Source organism: Podarcis tiliguerta (genome assembly GCF_965153285.1).
Source record: "Podarcis tiliguerta genome assembly, chromosome: 13".
In the NCBI taxonomy this organism is placed as follows: Eukaryota; Metazoa; Chordata; class Lepidosauria; order Squamata; family Lacertidae; genus Podarcis; species Podarcis tiliguerta.
This window is the reverse complement of record NC_139546.1, coordinates 3,877,467-3,896,614: the sequence shown is the minus strand read 5'-3', so window position 1 is coordinate 3,896,614 and position 19,148 is coordinate 3,877,467. Positions and strand designations below refer to the sequence as shown.

Below are 19,148 nucleotides of genomic sequence, written 5' to 3'. Positions count from 1 at the left end.
GAGGAATTTCTACAAACCTTGTATGTAAAGGCTGCCCATAACCTGCATTATTCAACACCGTTTCCCCAAGCTTGAGAATTGCATTCTCTTGCAAATATGTTTTTAAGAAAATATAATAAAATAAAATGCAGGGGTTTGTGGTATTGGGAAAAGTAGGTCTGTGTATACCTTCCCTAATCTAAAATTGGAAAGAAATATACAGAAATCTCTTTTACTTGTGAGGTGCTTTTTCAGCACGAAGGGGTCTGGTTCTCTTTTACATAGCAGCCCTAACTCAGTGTTTGATACACAGTCATGATTCACGTTTAAAAGACAATGGCTTGGATCCTAAGATAAATGGATTCTATTCAAGGAGGTTCATTGAAGCAAAATGTCCCATTTCATTCTACGTCCAGCATCTTCCTTCTAGGGAGACATTTTTGGGCATCACAGATTACTGCAGCAGGAAGAAGGGGGCAGGAAGCATAACATGAATTTAAGGTATCTTGCAATCCAAGCCTTCAAGTGTTGGTTTGAACATGTTTGGTTTCTATTTGGCTTCCCTTTAAATCAGGATATATTTTTTAAAACCCTTAACTTAGATTTATAAAAAACCCATCTATCCTCCAGTACACATGAGTGTTACTCTCTGTGCATCATAATGGGTACAGTTCGTTATGCCTGATTACGCCAGTAATGGCTATGGTTGACCCAGCCACAGAACAGCAAATTGAGCCGTATAATGAGCTGCCATTTAAACTGTCTCATGTCACCTGTGTTTACTGTATAGCATCACATACTATAAAGATTCTGAATTAAGTATTCTTTCCCCTTAACAGTAGACATGAGCTTTTTAATAATAAAACTCAACACCTTTGGTTTCCGAGTGTATAGTATACATTGGCTTTTAGTGGTGTTAATTGGGCAGAGGCATCATTTGCAATGCAAATAGCATTCCCCTTGTGAAACTGCAGTCTCTGTAGGAAGCAGAAGTAGCTGCTTTCACATTCTTAACCGCATTCACAGTGGTCAGGCTCTCAAATCTATCTTCTGTTTGTGCACTGGTGCTTAAGCCTACTGTGGGCCCTAGCAGCTCCATCCTTCCAGTCTTTGAGGCCCAGCAAATTAAAAAGAATTATTGATGTCCTGCACAATGTTTGATACCTAATGACAAAATGTCATTTTACTTGCCCTCACAACCAATATAAAGATGTTCTGTTGGGAGGATGTGTAGATTCGATTCTTAAAATTCTGAAGGCATTAGTGCTTTTCTGTTTTACCATGCTTCTTAAAAGAACAAAAAAGTGTAGAAAACTGGGTGCTGAGACTGTGGTTGATTGGAAGGGTCCAGATTTAATTGGTGAGGCTGCCTGGAAATTAAATACACTTTAATTTTTGGTTAACATGATTGTGCAGTTTTGTTGTAATACTGTGGGAAAGGGTTGGAAAAGAAAATAATGCCCTATTATTATTATTATTATTATTATTATTATTATTATTATGGCATGCTGCAGATATAATGAAAGGAGTCTCTTAACAGTGATTAAACAATCAAGAGCATCCTACCAAATAAAGTGCTTCCTTTCCTGAATTAATGTGATCTGGTTGCTGGTAGCAGAAAGTTGCAGGTGTCTGCTTGAAACTGTCAGAGCCGTCTTTCCCATTGGTCTTAGTGGTTTGTTGCGCCAGGGTGCCGGCCTCTCAGGGGCACCCTAGGGAGTGGGGGAGCTGCACGGCTTTGCCAGCAGCCTCCCCTTTCCCTGCGTGCCCGCAGCTTCCCTCTGAAGCCTCTGCATCTGCTAAAGATGGCCCTGCTCCTGGTCGTTGTCCTCCTCCTGCTTCCTGGCAAAAGGCGGTGTGCAGCCTTCCCAGGAACCCCAACGCCAGAGAGCATGTCCACCAGCACGTTTTCCTACTTGATCGCTGCCACCACACCAGGGATCGGGGCGGTGGGGGAGGCAGAGGACATTTTCCACTGACCCCTCTCTTGTTTTGGAGTTGCCAGGGGGGCACCACGGCGCCGGATATGCAAGCTCATGCACACATGTAATGGGGTTTGCTAAATCTACACCTGTAGATCCCCCCTCCCCCATTATATGTTTCAAATTATTCAGTGTGCCAGCTATACCAGTTTCAGGTAGGAATCTTTTGGAAGTCAGCAACAAGTACTTTGATGAACAACACATGTTGTTGATGAATAAAAATCATAACATTGTTTGCACTTTTATGTTTTCAATTTTAGAAGTATATTGTAGTAGCTATAATTGTGTTGACTCCACTTGTATCACATGTCAAGGTTTAATGAAATTATTTAAGATGTTCACTGTTTGACTTGTGAATTAGTTCAAACAGCATTTCATGTCTTTGCATTTTTTATACTTTTCTGAAAGATAATTTCCAAAGGCACTGCTGATGGTATGCTAACCCTACTGTCTCTAGATGGTGGTTTTGGTAGTCGGTATACACTTTAGGAAAATGATTCAGATGTTTGTCCATAACTTCATACATCATAAATGTCCCTCATCAAATTGTGTTCTGGCTTTGTTGCAGCAATCCTAGTTTGCATGAATTCTGTTGTTTCCTGATAATATTCAAACTGAGGAGCTCTGTTTTAATGTTGGTTAGCAGACCAGGATAACATTGAACCAGAGTTGCTTGACTTAGCTATAAGAAGAAATGTTGGCTTAATGAAGCAGGATGAAGCACAGAGTGGGAGTAGGAGAGGAAGCTGCAAGGGGGAAAAACATGAATGAGGTTTGAGAAGCTGTTATTTACTATCTGAACATGGCTACTCTGAAGCCCCCTGAAGCGGATGGGTGGGTAGGAGGCTGCAGACCAGGCAAATGTATTCAGAACTGCCTACTGTTCTTGCCATGGGATATTTGGATTCAACCTCCATTGATCTTGCAAGCTTACTTTACAAACTATCCGTTGGTATGGCGCTGTACTTCAGCTGCAATTTTTGTTTCAGATGGTTTTAACCTTTCTTGTCACAAGCTATTTTAATTGGCTGTTCACATCCCAGCAGAATATGATGGTTTAAATTATTTCTAAAATCTGGAATAACTTGTTCTGCCTTCTACAGGGGAGCAGACTTGGTTGTTTTGCTCCTGAGTTATTAGCCTTGGCAGTGTTCAGGTCCGTGTTCACTACAATGGCTCTTGCTATCTTTGCAAGGGCAGATGGCCCAAAGGAAGCACAGGCACTAGCATTGACTGCATTCATGCAGAGGTAGCGGATAATGTTTCACATGTCCAAGGCATGCAGGTAGAGAAAGAGTGGGGAACCCTTTCCAGCTAGAAGTCTGGATCCTAAGCTACTCCAGCCCTCATAGGCCATTTTGACAGATAAGCAAGGCTGGCTACCTCTCAGTCACCTGGTGCCAAAATGACCCTGATGTCATATAAGCAAAAAGTAACCCCCCCCCCCTTTGTGGGAATGGCCCAAATTGAATTCAATTTAACAACACAAAGGATCTTCCTCTGCATTTATAGTCAGCAGTGCAAAGAATATTTGCACTAAGTGCAGGCCCCACTTTGGATTGAAATTGGCTGCACTGTAGTCCCTAGTGGGCTACCTGTCATCAGGTTGCCAAGAAACAAATGGGAGCACATTTTAAGGCTTCCAGTTGTTTGGCATCAAGGTGTAGGACAGGTGGTGTAGTTTGAGGGAAATGACCTGATAGAAGAAGGGCCAGTGCACCTGTATCTTGAGTAGTGAACATCATATACCAGCTGTTTGCCAATTGTTGTGCTGTTTTCCCAATGAGTTTATCAGCAACTTCTCTGACATGGAACATGGTGTGGCAATTCTTTTTAGGTACTCTGCAGCATGTCCACAAACATTTGCTTTTCTGGTTTAAGAGGATGAGGTGTTGACTTAAAGACACTACAGTCATACCTTGGGTTACAAACGCTTCAGGTTGTGTGTTTTGGGTTACGGATGCGCCGAAACCTGGAAGTACCGGAACAGGTTACTTCCGGGTTTCGGAGCTCGTGCATATGCAGAAGCACTAAATCACACTTTGCGCATGCGCAGAAGTGCTGAATCGCAACCCACGCGTGCGCAGACACAGCACTGCGGGTTGCGGACATTACAGGTTGCGGATGTGCCTCCCGCACGGATCACGTTCGCAACCCGAGTGTCTGCTGTACTGACTTCATAAAAACTTCACTGTTAATTTGTTTGTACTAAAGCTACATGTTAAAGCTATGGGAGATCCATAGCTTTAATACTGGCATCAAAACCAGTGGCATTTCCATAGTATTCTTTAATATAGGTACCATATTGACCAAGCACATCCTCACACATTCCCTCTTTTGTCCATGAAGTAAGATGGACATATGATGTTGAGACAAGGAGGAATATCGGTCTTCTTCTATTGTGCTCCAACAGGATACCACAGTTCATCTCAAGATACGGAAGCAGAAAATGTGTATAGAGAGAACACATGTGTATTTCCTCCCCTGCCATTGATTGCATGGACTTTATGCAAAGTATAAGGTTATCAGGCTCTGGTCCTCAGATGCCTGTAGTTTTCAGAGTTGAGCAACTTTAGTCCAGGTTGAAGAATTCCTAAGTGGTTGGATCTTCTTACCTTGTTCTCTCTTCCTCCACCCACAGTCTAACTGGTTACGACTTTGCCTGTGGCTGTTGAACAGGAGCACCTCTTGGAATTGAGCCCATCTGAGTAGGTGGTTCAGATAATGTAGACATCCACAGATCTTCCATAACTGTCCATAACTTGGACAGGGTTTGTTTGCTGTATAGTGTAGGTGTCAGACAGTCACCCCCATTGCTATAGAGGTACCTCATGTCTTTAGAATCATGCAAGATGGATTGGGTCAGGGTTTGATACACACACACCCCACACACACTAAAAAGGCAGCTGTTGGCAGTAGAAAGAGTTCTCCATACCAACATCGACAGCCCCTTTGCAGGGCACCCTTTTGTCAGACACTTATTCAAAGGAGCCGCCATTGTGTCTGAACCAATGAAGCATAGGTCCCCCCAATGAGATTTACTTTTGGTCCTTGGAGTCCCCTCTTGGATCCATCTTTATAATGGAAGTAACCCACAAGTGTCAGCTATCACTGCAGCACTAGACAGTAATACACATCTGGAGTATGTACAGGGCAGCCATTTGGGTGAACCTTACCTCATATTAGAAAGAAGTTAACTCCTCTTGTAAACATCTAACGTTTCTAGTCCCCTCTGACTTAAATAACACTTGAGTCCAATTTTCAATTCTCTTTCCTATTTTGAATTTAACTGTCTCATATTTCTCTGGGATTGTTACTGACATAATCACATGAAGTATTTAAAAAAACCCTACATATACAAAATTACCTTAAGAGAAGGTTTAAAGAAAATTAAAGGTAACTGGAATTAGGTATGTCAGCCTCTTAAAATGTAGGTGATTAACAGCTAATTTAGCTAATTGGTTAAATTAGGTTAAGTGCCAAATTACTGCAGTCAAAACCCAATTAATAGTATGAGGCTCTTGAACAAGGGCAAGTTTGTGTTAAAAGTGTTTTAAAAGGTGCTCATTTGCTAAGAAGCAAATTCTGATCAGATTCCTTAATGTGTGTTCTGTACTTATTACCTCAACAACACTGGACTGACTGGACATCTGAAGTGCATATTGGGAAAACATAACCTCCATACTCTTGAATTACTGGTCTAGCATTGGGGTTAAACTCTTCCCATGTTTCTGACAGTGACTACATGTCAAAATAAGGCATTTTGTTAAGGATTACTATTGGTAAAGGTAAAGGTACCCCTGCCCGTTCGGGCCAGTCTTGACAGACTCTAGGGTTGTGCGCTCATCTCACTCTAGAGGCCGGGAGCCAGCGCTGTCCGCAGACACTTCCGGGTCACGTGGCCAGCGTGACAAGCTGCATCTGGCGAGCCAGCGCAGCACACGGAACGCCATTTACCTTCCCGCTAGTAAGCGGTCCCTATTTATCTACTTGCACCCGGGGGTGCTTTCGAACTGCTAGGTTGGCAGGCGCTGGGACCGAGCGACGGGAGCGCACCCCGCCGCAGGGATTCAAAGCACCAACCTTTCGATCGGCAAGCCCTAGGCGCTGAGGCTTTTACCCACAGCACCACTCGCGTCCCATATAAATTACTATTTATAGTACAACATTAACGGTTGTTTATAGTACAAGGTCCCAACTACACGCATTGGTATTTAGGGTCTGAAATACCCCATTAGCTAAAAGCAACCATACATAGAAAAAGTTGGGATTCTGACTGACCCATATTCTGGAATCTTGTGGTTTTAAAAGTATAAACTTTAATTACTTCTCTCATGATATTTAAAAGAAGAGGATAGCAGCATTATTGGTTAAAGAATACTAACTCTGTACATTTAAATTTGCATATTTTCAAATGTTTTTTAATTATTTTTTCAGCGGACATAGCTCAAAGGTACAGGATAAGCAAATATCCAACTCTAAAATTGTTCCGGAATGGAATGATGATGAAGAGAGAATATCGGGGTCAGAGATCGGTGACAGCCATAGCAGATTATATCCGACAACAGAAAAGTAATCCTATTCGAGAAATACTCAGCTTGGAAGAAATTAAGTCTCTAGATGTGAGTGCCCCCTGCCCCCCGCTCTGTCTGTCTGTCCGTCTCCCTTTCATTTCAGTATGTTAAATGACAATGTATAACTTGGGAAATGCATGTTCGCCACTTAGGAAGTTCTGCCTGTTTCATAGCTAGTGACAACTGTTACACAAATGCTCTATATTTGTGGTATTAAGCCACATTTGTATGTAACGCTAAACAGTGGTTGACTGTTCTCCACTCTGTGTGCTCCACTCTGTTAAGAATCCTGGCTCAACATGGACAAGTCAAATGAACTCTGAATTAAACCAACTCTGGTTAGTTAAAGAAGTCAGCTTCATAACCCATGGTTCGGAGTTGCCTTGTTTAAATTGACTTAATTTAAGGGTTTTTTGACTCACAATATTTTGACTCACAATACTTAATGCTAAACTAGCATCCTTTGAAAAGGAAGTTGAATCCTTCTGGCTGCCTAGCAAAGCAAGGGAGAGAGGTGTGATTTTCTCAGGTTTCTTCTAGCATGTGCAAAAAGCAGTGAACCTATGACTTAACATGCAAACCAGCCCTTAGTGGCTTATTTTTTATGGCTTTCTTGATAATGTAATCGGATGTCAGATATGCTAACTTTAAACAAGTAATCCATTTTGCAACAAAGAGGGACTTTGTATTCATTATATATTCATAAACCTTTAGCCTATTCTGACACTCCATTTGGTCACAAATTGGAATCATCCCCCCCCCCCCCCCCCCGGCTCAAGGACTGAAGGTTAAATGAAAATTCGAGTTATAATGCCTCATGTGTTTTTTTGTTACAGCACAGTAAAAGAAATATTATTGGATACTTTGAACACAAAGACTCTGATAATTACAAGACTTTTGAAAGAGTAGCAAATATTTTGCATGATGACTGTGTCTTCCTTGCTGCATTTGGGTAAGATTGTTGTTTGTTGTTGTTACAAAAAATACAATGATATATTTGGGTAGCTCAAATACTACTGTATTAAATGCAGAAGAGTAGCATTAATCCACTGAGACCACACATCAGTGAATACATGATTCCATAAGTTATATTTCTCTAGCATCCCTCCAGAAATCCTGCTGACAGGAATCTTAAAAACTAGGGACACTTGCTTCCAAAATCTGAATTTGAAGGTACTATCTCCTCAAAGAAGCTACCCCATGCCCTGTTTTTGTAATCTGCTCGTACTCTGCCATGGGGAAAAACTATCCAGCTTGGTTTGCAGTAGAGACTGGGATACTAACTGTAAATCTGCTCCTTGCCCTATATTTTGTAAGTGTACTTAACCTTGAGTGTACTTAACCTTAATAAGAAGATAAATTGTAACTACCTGTCTTAGGTCTGTTTCCAAACCAGAACGATTTAGTGGGGACAACGTGATCTATAAGCCACCTGGGGTGAGTTTAAATATTTTTCTATCCCTTATATTTGATATTTGATAAAGTAGCTAGCCCAAATCATGTAGTCCTCATATTAGATTTGGTGCTTCCTGCCAATTGGAGCATGTTAAAGTTGCAGTTTTCTAGTGAATTCAGCTAGAGCTGTTTGGGATATTTTACCACCTGATTGTGGAGATGCCCAAGATTGAAACAGGCAATTAATATCTACTCACCCAACAATATGCACATAGATATGACACCAAATATATGGTAGGCACCTCTGGTAATGGTGTTCCACAAGTTGCTTGCAACACACCTATTCATCCGCACTAGTTTTTAGTTCTAGCTCTATTGTAAAGTCTATGGTAATGATGTTTGTTTAGTATTTTACTGTTTTATTGTGCTAGTTTTTAATCCTATAAACTGCTTTGTTTTGATTGGAAGCTGTTGTATAAATATTTAGATAAATGAGATAAATAGATCTATGTTATTGATTGTCTAGGTGTTTTAGAAATCTAGCAGTTGAAACTTCCAAAGAGGAAGATTGTGTAGTGATTCTGGAATTCCTCAGTAAAAAAAAGAAAGCTTGGATGTGTGACAAACTTTTGACATATTAGCTACAAGCTCCACATTTTGAAGCCATTTAAAAAAACAACCATATAACAGTGTGTATTGCAGAAGAGATCATTCACAAATCCGACTCCTTAAATTTAACAAAAGATGTAACCCTTTTCTTCCTTATAGCACTTCTGGTTTTGAAACTTGGATTTAGCATTTCAGAACTAGTGTACACCTCCATAGCTGCCTTGGGCAGGGTGGAACGGAATGTCATGAACAATACATACATTTTAAATTCTATAGAGAGTTAGAAAATCTTAGTAGCAAACACTGTATTATTGGTCATGGTACTATTGATGGTCCAGATCAGTCATCTATGTCTGGCACCTTTTTAAAGAGCCAAGCTTTCCCAAGTCTCAAAGATGCTTTTGAAAACAGCATCCTATTGAGAACTTATTCCCTCCTAGGTGTAGTGTCTAGGTGTTCTCTCCATGTGATCTTGCAGTATCATGCTGTTCTTTCCCATGCCCCTGCTTGATGCCGTTGGCGGCTGCTGGCAAGCAGGGTGTGAGGAACCTTGCAACATGCTGCTGCCTAGACTCTATAGCAGGGGTAGAAGGAGCTTGCCACAGGGTGCTGTGCTCTATGGCATCTCCATCACAGAACATTATAATATGTATATTTTAACGGTGCACAATGTTCTTGTTTTTTCCCTACTGGTGATTTGACAAAACAACAATCCCCTTTTAACAGGAAAATGCTCCAGATATGGTTTACTTGGGCTCTATGACCAATTTTGACTTGGCTTATGCATGGACTCAAGATAAATGTGTTCCACTTGTTCGTGAAATTACATTTGAGAATGGAGAGGTAAGGAGTGTCTCATTGTTCAACATTTCTAGGTATTTAAGTGAGAAACTGTGATAAACATGTTTGGGTCTCAAAAAACCACTTGTCAAATGCCCCCCATTTACTTTATGATATCATGTTTTTAGCTATAAATTCCCAAAGTCTGATATATTCTTAAGTTAGAGCAAATGATGTTTGTACAGAATTATGCCTTGTATTTGAATAGTATATACTGCATACCCTACCCATATGGTTATGCGGTGGCGGAGGAAGGGGAGTGCGGGTCGCCCCGGGTGTCATCACTGATGGGGGTGTGTGTGACAAAATAACAAAAATATGAGGGTGTTTTTTTAATGGGCTCATGAAACTTTTTAGTTCAGTCAACAAACATAACGAAACGCAGCTGGCACTGAGCGCCACACCACGGGGACTGGCACTTACCACGGGGTCTGCAATGTGCCCAAGCCATGCGTCTCTCTTGGCAATGACATGGTGGCTTGCACACCTGCAGGCTCCGTGCTGCCTAAAACGGCAGCATGGGACTTGCGTCTGCCCTCCGCCTGTCCCTCAGCTGCCCTACAGCTGAGGGGGCGGCGGCAGAGAGGCTCCATGCAGCGCCCCCCGCCCCCACCCCTGGCTGCAGGGCGCACAGCACCCGAGCGGCTAGCTTCACCGCTATGGTTCTGCAGATTTTTGTTGTGTTTTCTTGGTTGCAGCATAAGTAAATGTGTTAGTGTGGTGATCTAGTATAAGAGTATACAGGAACTGAGGAGAAAAACAAGCTATTAGGTACAGGTGTCATGCTCTCCCCTCCCCTCCCCCCCATTTATGTGTGTCGACTCATGCATGACTATGCTCAGAAATAAATAAATCAGTTGGCCGCTCCTACCTACTGCCAAGATCCTCACTCGCTGTGTAGTGGAGCATGTTTCCATATAAACACACCAGCCCAGCCCCAGCTGCACATCCAACTCAAGGTGTGAGCAGGCAGGCAGTGTCGCCACACCCCATATGTACTTGCCCATGTGCCACACAAGCTGCGCATCCCTGCCTCGGCCGCTGCTACCAATGCCAGGCCGCTGAGCCTCAGACAATAGAGATAGGCAGGAAGAGGGGACCAGGGAACATAGTTTGAGCTATATATAAAAATATGCCCAGTGAACAAAGCAACACATTAGAGCCTGTTGGTTTATTGGGTGGCTGGTAGGCGCTCATCCCATGTGCTGTTGTCCTGCTGGAATGGAAGGAACACCTGGAATAATATAGGACTGCGGTGGTTAGCATGCAGAGCAGGGAGAGCACCTGAATCCAGCTTGAGGCCAAAACCTTAGCTCCCTTACCCCCACCTGGGTTACTTCTTCAAGCAGTTCTCACCTATCCAGACGAGCCCGAGTTTGGTAAATAAGTTAGTAAAAAGCACCCTGACATATCGGCCAATGTGTGCTTTTTGCTGTCTCCTGGGGTTTTGAACCAGTTGCTCATCATTGCTTTTATACTGATCCAATTATACCTTTTAACTACTGGAACAAGTAAAATTTTACTCCTCTGTTTTTAACAAATGATGGCTTTCCTTAGTTGGTCAAATGCATATACCATGAACCTGATAAAAACCTGATTCTAGCTTACACTTGGTATTTTAATTTCCCCATTAGAAGTATCTGAACTCCCAGCTCATGAAAATGTTCAGCCTTTTTTTTGTTTTGGAGACTGTTCCCATGTTAAAGCAAAGATTGATTTGAAGTGTGGCAGGCTCATCTGAATAGTTATGTTTTGTACCTTGAAAGCTCTGTCCACTCGAATTTGAATACTCCTTTACATAATATGCCAAGAGTTGATAAACATGGAAGTCCTGCAGATTCAGCTGAAAATGTAAGGAAAAAGTGGTAGAAAACGGAAATCACTCTTTGCCAATTCTTCTCTCTCCACATAGGAATTGACAGAAGAGGGTCTTCCTTTTCTTATACTCTTTCATATGAAAGATGACACAGAAAGTCTAGAGAAGTTCCAGCAGGAAGTTGCACGGCAGTTAATAAGTGAAAAGGGTAGGTGCACTTTGCCTTTAATTCTGTTTGTGTGTGTTGCCTTTGAATCCAGAAAACAATATTAATTGACAAATCAGAATTTATTTATTTTTGCTGTGAGTGAAAGAGATCCTCTTGAATGGGGAAGGGTAACCTGTAACCCTCCAGATGTTGTTGGACAACAGCTCCCGTCATTCCCAATCCTTGGCTATGCTGAGTCCAACAGCATCTAGAGGACCAAAGGCTCTCCAGCCTTGTTCTACATCCTCTCTTCATCAGTGCCCACAGTGGCAGGTTTATGTTACAACCACTCAAGTCAGTAGACTACAGTCGGTCAACTTCCACATAAACGGGTTAAGGGTCCATAAGAATATAAAGACAAAAGAAGAGCCTTTCTGGATCATACCAAAGTCTCATCCATGGCCAACCAGATGCCTATGGGAAGCCCAGAAGCAAGATCCAAGTCCAGGACATAACATTTTCCTGTGCATCATCCTCTGCAAACTTTGTAGCTCTCATATGCGATTAGGGTTATGTCCTCAGCAGCATAGGGCTGTTCTTTGCATTTTTGAAAATGGGCTTGGGGATCTTTAAAATTCATGCCTCATGTGCAGAGCTTTAAAATTCATGCCTCATGTGTAACGTGCTGCTGTTAGTGGTAGCTGACTTGCTAGGGTTTGAGTCAAAATGGGGGTGTGGGGAATAGAGCTACTTTAAGCAACACCTGAGGCTGCAAAACAGGTGCATGTGTGAAGGTGTTGAAAAGTGGTGAAAGCTGATGAAATGGGACATGGGATGAGCCTACTGATATCACTGCAAGGTGATATCTAACTCACACTTGGAGTAGATCAACTTAAATCAATGGGCTTCAGTTACTTAAGTTACTTGGCCAACTCTTAATCTCACTAACACTGGATTCACAGTCTAAATTGACAGACCTTTTTTAAAAAAGGGGGAAAAAAGAACTGAGCTTGAAATGGAGGAGGTAAGGACAAGGCTAGAAGGAAAGCAATTGATAAATGTTTCTGACGAGTCCTTGCTTAGGATAAAGAAAGCTCACATAGAAATCTGTATTAGGGAACATTTCTTCACCATGCTTCATCCCAAATTGAGAATGGAGTTGCATTGGACATGTGTAATTATTTCTACAACTGTTGGCAAAAAATGGCTGTTTACATACTTTGCAGACACTTCCAGCTGTATTCCGTGGCTTCCTAATACATTTATGCAAGTATAATATGAATGTATGCAGTAGTTTCATGATGATTATCTACGGACACTTTGTATGGTTTCTGCTTAAGTAGAAAATTCATCACCTTTGTGGTGGCGCAAGGTTAATAAATGGATGTTATAAAAAGAGTTCTTTTAAAATTGGTCTGTTGTGGATGTCAATCACATGGAAATATCTCTACCAACACGTGGACATATCTCTACCAGTCATTATCTAAAGACCTATTAAATATACTGTTGTTTGTTGCAACTTACATTTTTAAAAAACAAACTAAAGCTTGCTTCTGAATTTCAAGGTACGATAAACTTTTTACATGCTGATTGTGACAAGTTCAGACATCCACTCCTCCACATTCAGAAGACTCCAGCAGACTGTCCTGTTATTGCTATTGACAGTTTTAGGCACATGTATGTCTTCCCAGACTTCAGCGATGTGGCGTGAGTAGATGATTTCTTTTCTCTTGGCCGTCCAGCCTTGAAAAGAGGGAGGGGGCTCGTGTGGGGAGGGGGAGAGGGTGGACAACCAATGCCTTTTTCATATTATGTAGCAGCGTGTAAAAAGAAATGCTTACCCCACTCCCACCAGCCACTCTGGGTTTGGCTGTATTAGAACAACACAAAATGCAATCAGCATTCAAGGCCCCTCATCCCCAATACAATAATTGAATGCTAAAATGTGCTGGATTTTAGAGAGCCCCCTGTGGGTGTTCACACAGCTGTCATGCATGCCGTTTCCCCCTTCCTGCCGTAGTTTCTCTGCACTGCTGGATTCTGCTCCACCTGGTCCCCCTGTGTTGCGGCTTTGGGCAACATACGGTGCTACAATAGGAAGGAGGGGCTTTTGGATTCTGAAAAACAAGGGCCTTAGGATTCTGACCATTTTTTTAAGGAAAAGAAAATGGATTGTTCTGAAAGGAGCACACGGTAGATTCTCAAAGTAGCATAGGCAGGGAGCTGGTGATCAGATGCATTTGAAGAAGAAAACAAATATAAATAACTGGAGGGATAAGTCTCAGAGGGGCCTCTCACAGTGATGCCATTACCCAGATCTATGGTGCAACCACCACTGGAGCACTGTGCACAGTTCTAGTAGCCTCAAAAATATCCTCAAAAAGGACATTGTTGTTGGAAAAGGTACAGAAAAGGGTTGCAAAGACGATCAAGGGGATAGAGCAACTCCCCCCTGAAGAAAATGTTGCTGTGTTTGGGATTTTTGATTTTAGAGACAAGACATAGCATGATAGAAGTCTATAAAAGCATGCATGGCATAGAGAAAGCGGGTAGAGAAAAGTTATCCCTTTCTGATAACACAAGAACTCACAGCGAAGCTGAATGTGGAAAGATTTGGTACAGGTAAAATAAATGATTTCTTCACGCAGCACATAGTCATACTGTGGAATTTGCTCCCCCAGGAGACAGTGATGGCAACCAACTTGGATGGATTTAAAATAGAATTAGGCAAATTCATGGAAGAGGAGAGGGCTACCAATGGCTATTAGTTGGGTGGCTATGCTCTGCCTTTACCGTTGGAGGCTGCAATGCTTCCAAGTACAGGAGCAGAGAAATGCTCGTGTGCTCATGTTCTGCTCCTTGGGTGCGCACTGTGAGAATAGGATTCTGGACTGCAGGGGCCATTGGCCTGTTCCAGAAGGCTAGTCTTACGTTCTTATGAAGTCTCACCCTCTGACTTGAACAATGATGGGGTGCCCCTCCCCCATGGACCAACAGGGTGCAATTTATCTGCAGGACCAGTCGCAATGGAGGTAGAGGGTTGTTAGCCCTGCCCTTATCTTGTATGTTGTCATGATAGAGAAAATGTTTTCAGCCTCCTGGTTTGGGCTCTCTTCATATTGCAGTGTTATACTACTGTGTTTCCTAGATTTCTGTATTTAGCACTTAACATACTACTGGCTTAAGCCCCTAATCTTCAGCGTTGTGACACTGACAACATACAGAACACTGGTTGCTGCATTCAAGCAGTCTTTGATGTGGGGGAAACAGTAGATGATCTCTGAAGAAATTTAAACTGATACGCCATCAGTGTTCATCTCTGGTGTCTATGCAATTACTCAAGCACTGGAGAAGCTTTCAAAGGCATTTTTGTCAATACAGCTACCTGACAGTCATTTGTATTTGTGAACTGTGCATTTGGCACCTGCTGTTCTCTGCTGTATTGTAGTAAGCAGGGGGCTGAAGGGAACATACAATGAAGTTATTGGGTTGGCCAGCTCTGTGGGAATTAATGAAGGGAATAAATGCTTGCTGTGTCCTCAGGAGCAAGGAAGAAAAAAGAGCTATTGGAGCAGCTTGCCCCAGGCCCTAGTCTAGCTCTCAAGCCAGTATTATTGACTTTAAAAAAAAACACCTTGGACATATGAAATATAATCATACATTTTTTATTTTAGATTTTGTTTAGGATTTAGCTATTTTCGAACACAGTTTTTGTATGAAAGGCTAAATGCTTTTTTCAAAGGGACAGAATGATTGTCTTTTGTAAGTCCACCCTAAATGCAAGCCTCCCATCCTTTTTATTAGCACAGAAAATACAGATTACATAGGCAAAAAAGAAAAAGGATAAAGTAAGACTGGGAAAAGAAAATTAGATTGCTAGGAAAAGGAGGAAAGGTGGATAATGGACCAAAAGTAGAACAGGTACAAACCAGCAATACTGCAGAGCTCAGTGAATTCCATATGAACTTGCTTGGTACTTGTACTCTCTTTGCCAGCATTTAAACATCCTCTTAGAACTATTTTTTTTTATTCCAGAAGACAATCATATTGTATTGTGAGCAGCCTTAGGTTTGATTATATCACAGAAAGGCAGAGTGCCTCTTCCCAGACCCCAGAACAAAGGTGTCGTGAGCATTCTGGATTTTGTTCAACTTTATCATTTTTATTTGTGTGGATTTTTTTGTCTTTGTTTCAGTACTCCAGGTAAACTCAAGCAATTTGTACTAGATTTGCACTCTGGGAAACTGCACAGGGAATTTCACCATGGCCCAGATCCAACTGATGTAGCACCTGGTCAGGTAAGAGCAAACACTTTAGTTCTCCCCTGCTGGGCAAGGTCTGAAATTGGCAGTATTAAAGCAAGCATGAGCATTCTGTTCTCCATGGGAAGACACTGTGGTTCAGAAGGAATTACCGTATTTTTCACTCTATAGGACGCACCAGACCACAAGACGCACCTTGTTTTTGGAGGAGGAAAACAAGAGAAAAAAAATTCTGAATCTCAGAAGCCAGAACAACAAGAAGGATCACTGCGCAGCGAAAGCAGCGATCCCTCTTGCTGTTCTGGCTTCTGGGATAGCTGTGCAGCCTGCATTCACTCCATAAGACGCACACACACTTCCCCTTACTCTTATAGAGCAAAAAATACGGTATTTGCCATGTGCAGGGCGGGGGGGGGGGGATCTTGATCTTTACCACATCAAAAGTGAACTTAAATTTATATATTGAATATAAGTAATTGTCATTAAAACCTAATAATTTTTAATCCTGTACAAACACACTATTTATTTAAACTACTCTTCCTAAGGGGATCAGAAAATCAGTAAAACAATATAAACATACAACAGTCAACACTCAGTGTCCCCAAAATACCTAGGAAGGCTCAAAAAGCCTTGATAGAGTTTTAACTGCCCTAAGCACAGTGAAGGGAGCCATAAAAATTTCCCAGCTGGAGACAGTTCCAGAGACAGCGAGCCACCACAGAGAAGGCCCTCACACACATGGTCACCTTGTGAAAGGGATTCTCTTAACATCATTGGGCCCAGCAAGATTTTTTAATAGATTGATCTACCATCTGCTTGAGGCTCCTGATAGTATCGTTCTCTGCTGAAGAGTGTCATTACCACTGCAGCAACTCACAGGGCCACTCCCTGTGTGTCAGCTTTGGCCAGGATGGTTAAAGGTCTAGGGCAGGGATTGTCAATCCAATGGGTAGATCACTGCCAGTTTTTTATAGTGGGAGTAGATCGCAGTCTCTTGAAAGCTGGACATCCCTGATCTAGGGAAAAGGTAGAATTCAAGTAGAACAAAATCCATCAAAACAGGGCATCCAAGTTGGAACAAATGCAAGGATTTTATCTACAAAGTGTATTGCAGAAGAGTTTCAGCAAGTTGTCCCCAGGGAATTGCCTCCACAGGGAACTTTGATCTCCTGCAATGGTTCCTCTGGACCATTCTGTGTAGATGCAGTGATGGGGGGAAGAGAACTCTTGGCCACCATGAAGTAGGTTCTACACTGGGCTGGAGCCAGCTGGGGACCTGCCAATTGCCCCCGTTCCCTTGGTCGCATCCCAACAATTGCAACAGGGAGTTCCAGTAGCGTGAGCAGTTTCTGAGCTCTGGGCACAGTACTGCGCCTAGGATTTCAGATTAAAAGTGCAGAATGAAAGAAAAGGAAGACCTTTTTCTGCCTCCCCACTTCCAGCTACTCTGATGACTGGAAAAGAGACCCTCTTAAGAATAGTGGCAGCGGGGTGGGCAGGGGAAGGACTTGACCATGTGAAAAATGAACATAATATTTTTAGCTGCAGTTCATTCATTTTCAGCTTTGTATTCTTGTTATAAAAAGCGCACTTGGACATTTTGTTGTTGCGCCCATAACCTAGGTTTAAGGTGCCATTTAGCTCCTAGCTTTCATATCTCAGTTTCTAACACTGGCATGACCTGTTGCCTGGGAGGACTTGGATGAACTGGAGTTAAAAACAACAACAACCCTATTAGCATACTTCACTCAGTAATAGTCTGGCTGACAACCCCCCCACCATACCTTCCTGCTACCTGAGGCAGCTTCTGTGGCTGAATCCCCCAGAGCAACTCCCCTTCTCCACAAACACATTAGGCTAGTCTGAAGGCAGGTGAGGCTTTCATCTTATTGCAGCCAAGTAGTTCTGCATCTCGTCAGTGTCTGGATGGATGACTGCCTGGATACCAGATGTACACAACCTTGAGTTCCAAGGTGGAAGAAAGGCAGAACATAACTGTAATAAAATGCCAGCAGTCAATCCAGTTATACAGCAGAGGACAATACCAAAATCAGAGCTATCCAAACTAAGCAGACATTTGCTTCAGAATAAGAGGGCCAGTGGTAAAGGTTGTGTGAAGGGTGACTTGGGGAGGGGAGAGAGGGTCTGCATGGGTGTCGTTTCCTGAAGACACTTGAATGTGTTTGGGGGGGGGGGTGATCCAAGGGAGAAAAAAATACTGAGCGTGGGCAGGAGAGATGAGCTTTCTGTGAAATGGGTGCTCTGTTGGAGCAGAGAACTTGTGGGTTCGAAAGAGTGGCGTTGAGTTTTGGAGTTCAGACTCCACCTCTGCCTTGCCCTCATTTTGCTGAGCAAGTTTTTGTTTCAGTCTTGCCAGTTTTCCTTTTGGGAAATGGGTATGTGACTGATGGCAACCATTCTGTGACAGTGCCCATGGCATCATCAAATTTTCAAATGGGCCCAAAATGGTTAGTGACTCCTTACCTTTATAGCATATCTGTGATTTTGTTCTTTCCAGCCACTTCAAGACATAGTAAGCAGCCCACCTGAAAGTTCATTCCAGAAGCTAGCACCCAGTGGACATAGATACACCTTATTGCGGGAAAAAGATGAACTCTGAAAGCTCGAAACCATCTCATAAGCCTTTCAAAACAGCAGCCGTGACTCCTGTGGGGTGGAAATAGGAAACCTATATTTTCATAAATTCTCTGTGTTTTTATTTTTAATCTTTTTTTTTTTTCTTTGCTCCCTGCGGTTTGTAAATACGTTAGTGTCATTTTGGACAGCATCTTTCCAAAGTTCTTATTTCATCAAAAGGTTAAGTAAAACTTTTTAAAAAATCCAAATGAAGGTGTTGACATGGCCAGCAACATGCTGTTAACTTGCACTATCCCATTAACAGGACTTCTAGGTTTCCTTTGGTGTAATCTGACCGCCTTATCCTTTACTTCCACATGAACATCATTTTGTTAATTTGTTTATTGATGGGCTATTCTGGATACTTGGGAGGGAAATAAATTACAATTTTACATAATTTGTGTTGTGGTTCCTTAGTGTGTGTGTGTGTGTGTGTGTGTGTGTTTTTAAAGGAGTGGGAAGAGAATGGAGAAACATTCATCAGCCCTCTTACAAACTCGGCCACTGTCATAGAGATGCTGGAAAAAAAAGAAACCAGCTATGGGATAACTGCTTTAAAATAAAATAAAAAACAGAAAGATGAGAAATTTAGAGAAGTGTACCGATAATAGTTATGCTTTGTAGGTATTTAGAAAATGTTTACAAGAACAAGTATTCCAGATCTTCTGACACTTTAAGCTAATGAAAGAAAGAACTTGCCTGAGTGCTGCTTACTGTTAGCATATCAATATTTTCGTACCATTATTTTAATCTGATAACTTTTCTGTAAAGTGGCCTGTGGTCCTCGAGTGAAGGATGGCATATAAATTTAATACTGGTTTATAAAAACCAGAGAGCCAGTGTGGTGTAGTGGTTAAGAGCGGTAGTCTCGTAATCTGGGGAATCGGGTTCGTGTCTCCGCTCCTC

General features: G+C 42.2%; 1 protein-coding gene across 1 annotated transcript in view; it reads left to right on the top strand.

Moving 5' to 3' along the window:
• Positions 1-18,639, top strand: part of ERP44 (endoplasmic reticulum protein 44) — a 32,302-nt gene extending 13,663 nt beyond the window's left edge. The window contains exons 5-12 of the mRNA XM_083407891.1: positions 6,399-6,583; positions 7,372-7,487; positions 7,915-7,972; positions 9,266-9,382; positions 11,292-11,403; positions 12,909-13,050; positions 15,539-15,641; positions 18,124-18,639. Of these exons, the coding sequence (XP_083264017.1) occupies positions 6,399-6,583; positions 7,372-7,487; positions 7,915-7,972; positions 9,266-9,382; positions 11,292-11,403; positions 12,909-13,050; positions 15,539-15,641; positions 18,124-18,225 (935 nt within the window). The 3' untranslated portion in view covers positions 18,226-18,639. The remainder of the gene's footprint in view (positions 1-6,398; positions 6,584-7,371; positions 7,488-7,914; positions 7,973-9,265; positions 9,383-11,291; positions 11,404-12,908; positions 13,051-15,538; positions 15,642-18,123) is intronic.
• Positions 18,640-19,148: the final 509 nt, after the last annotated feature.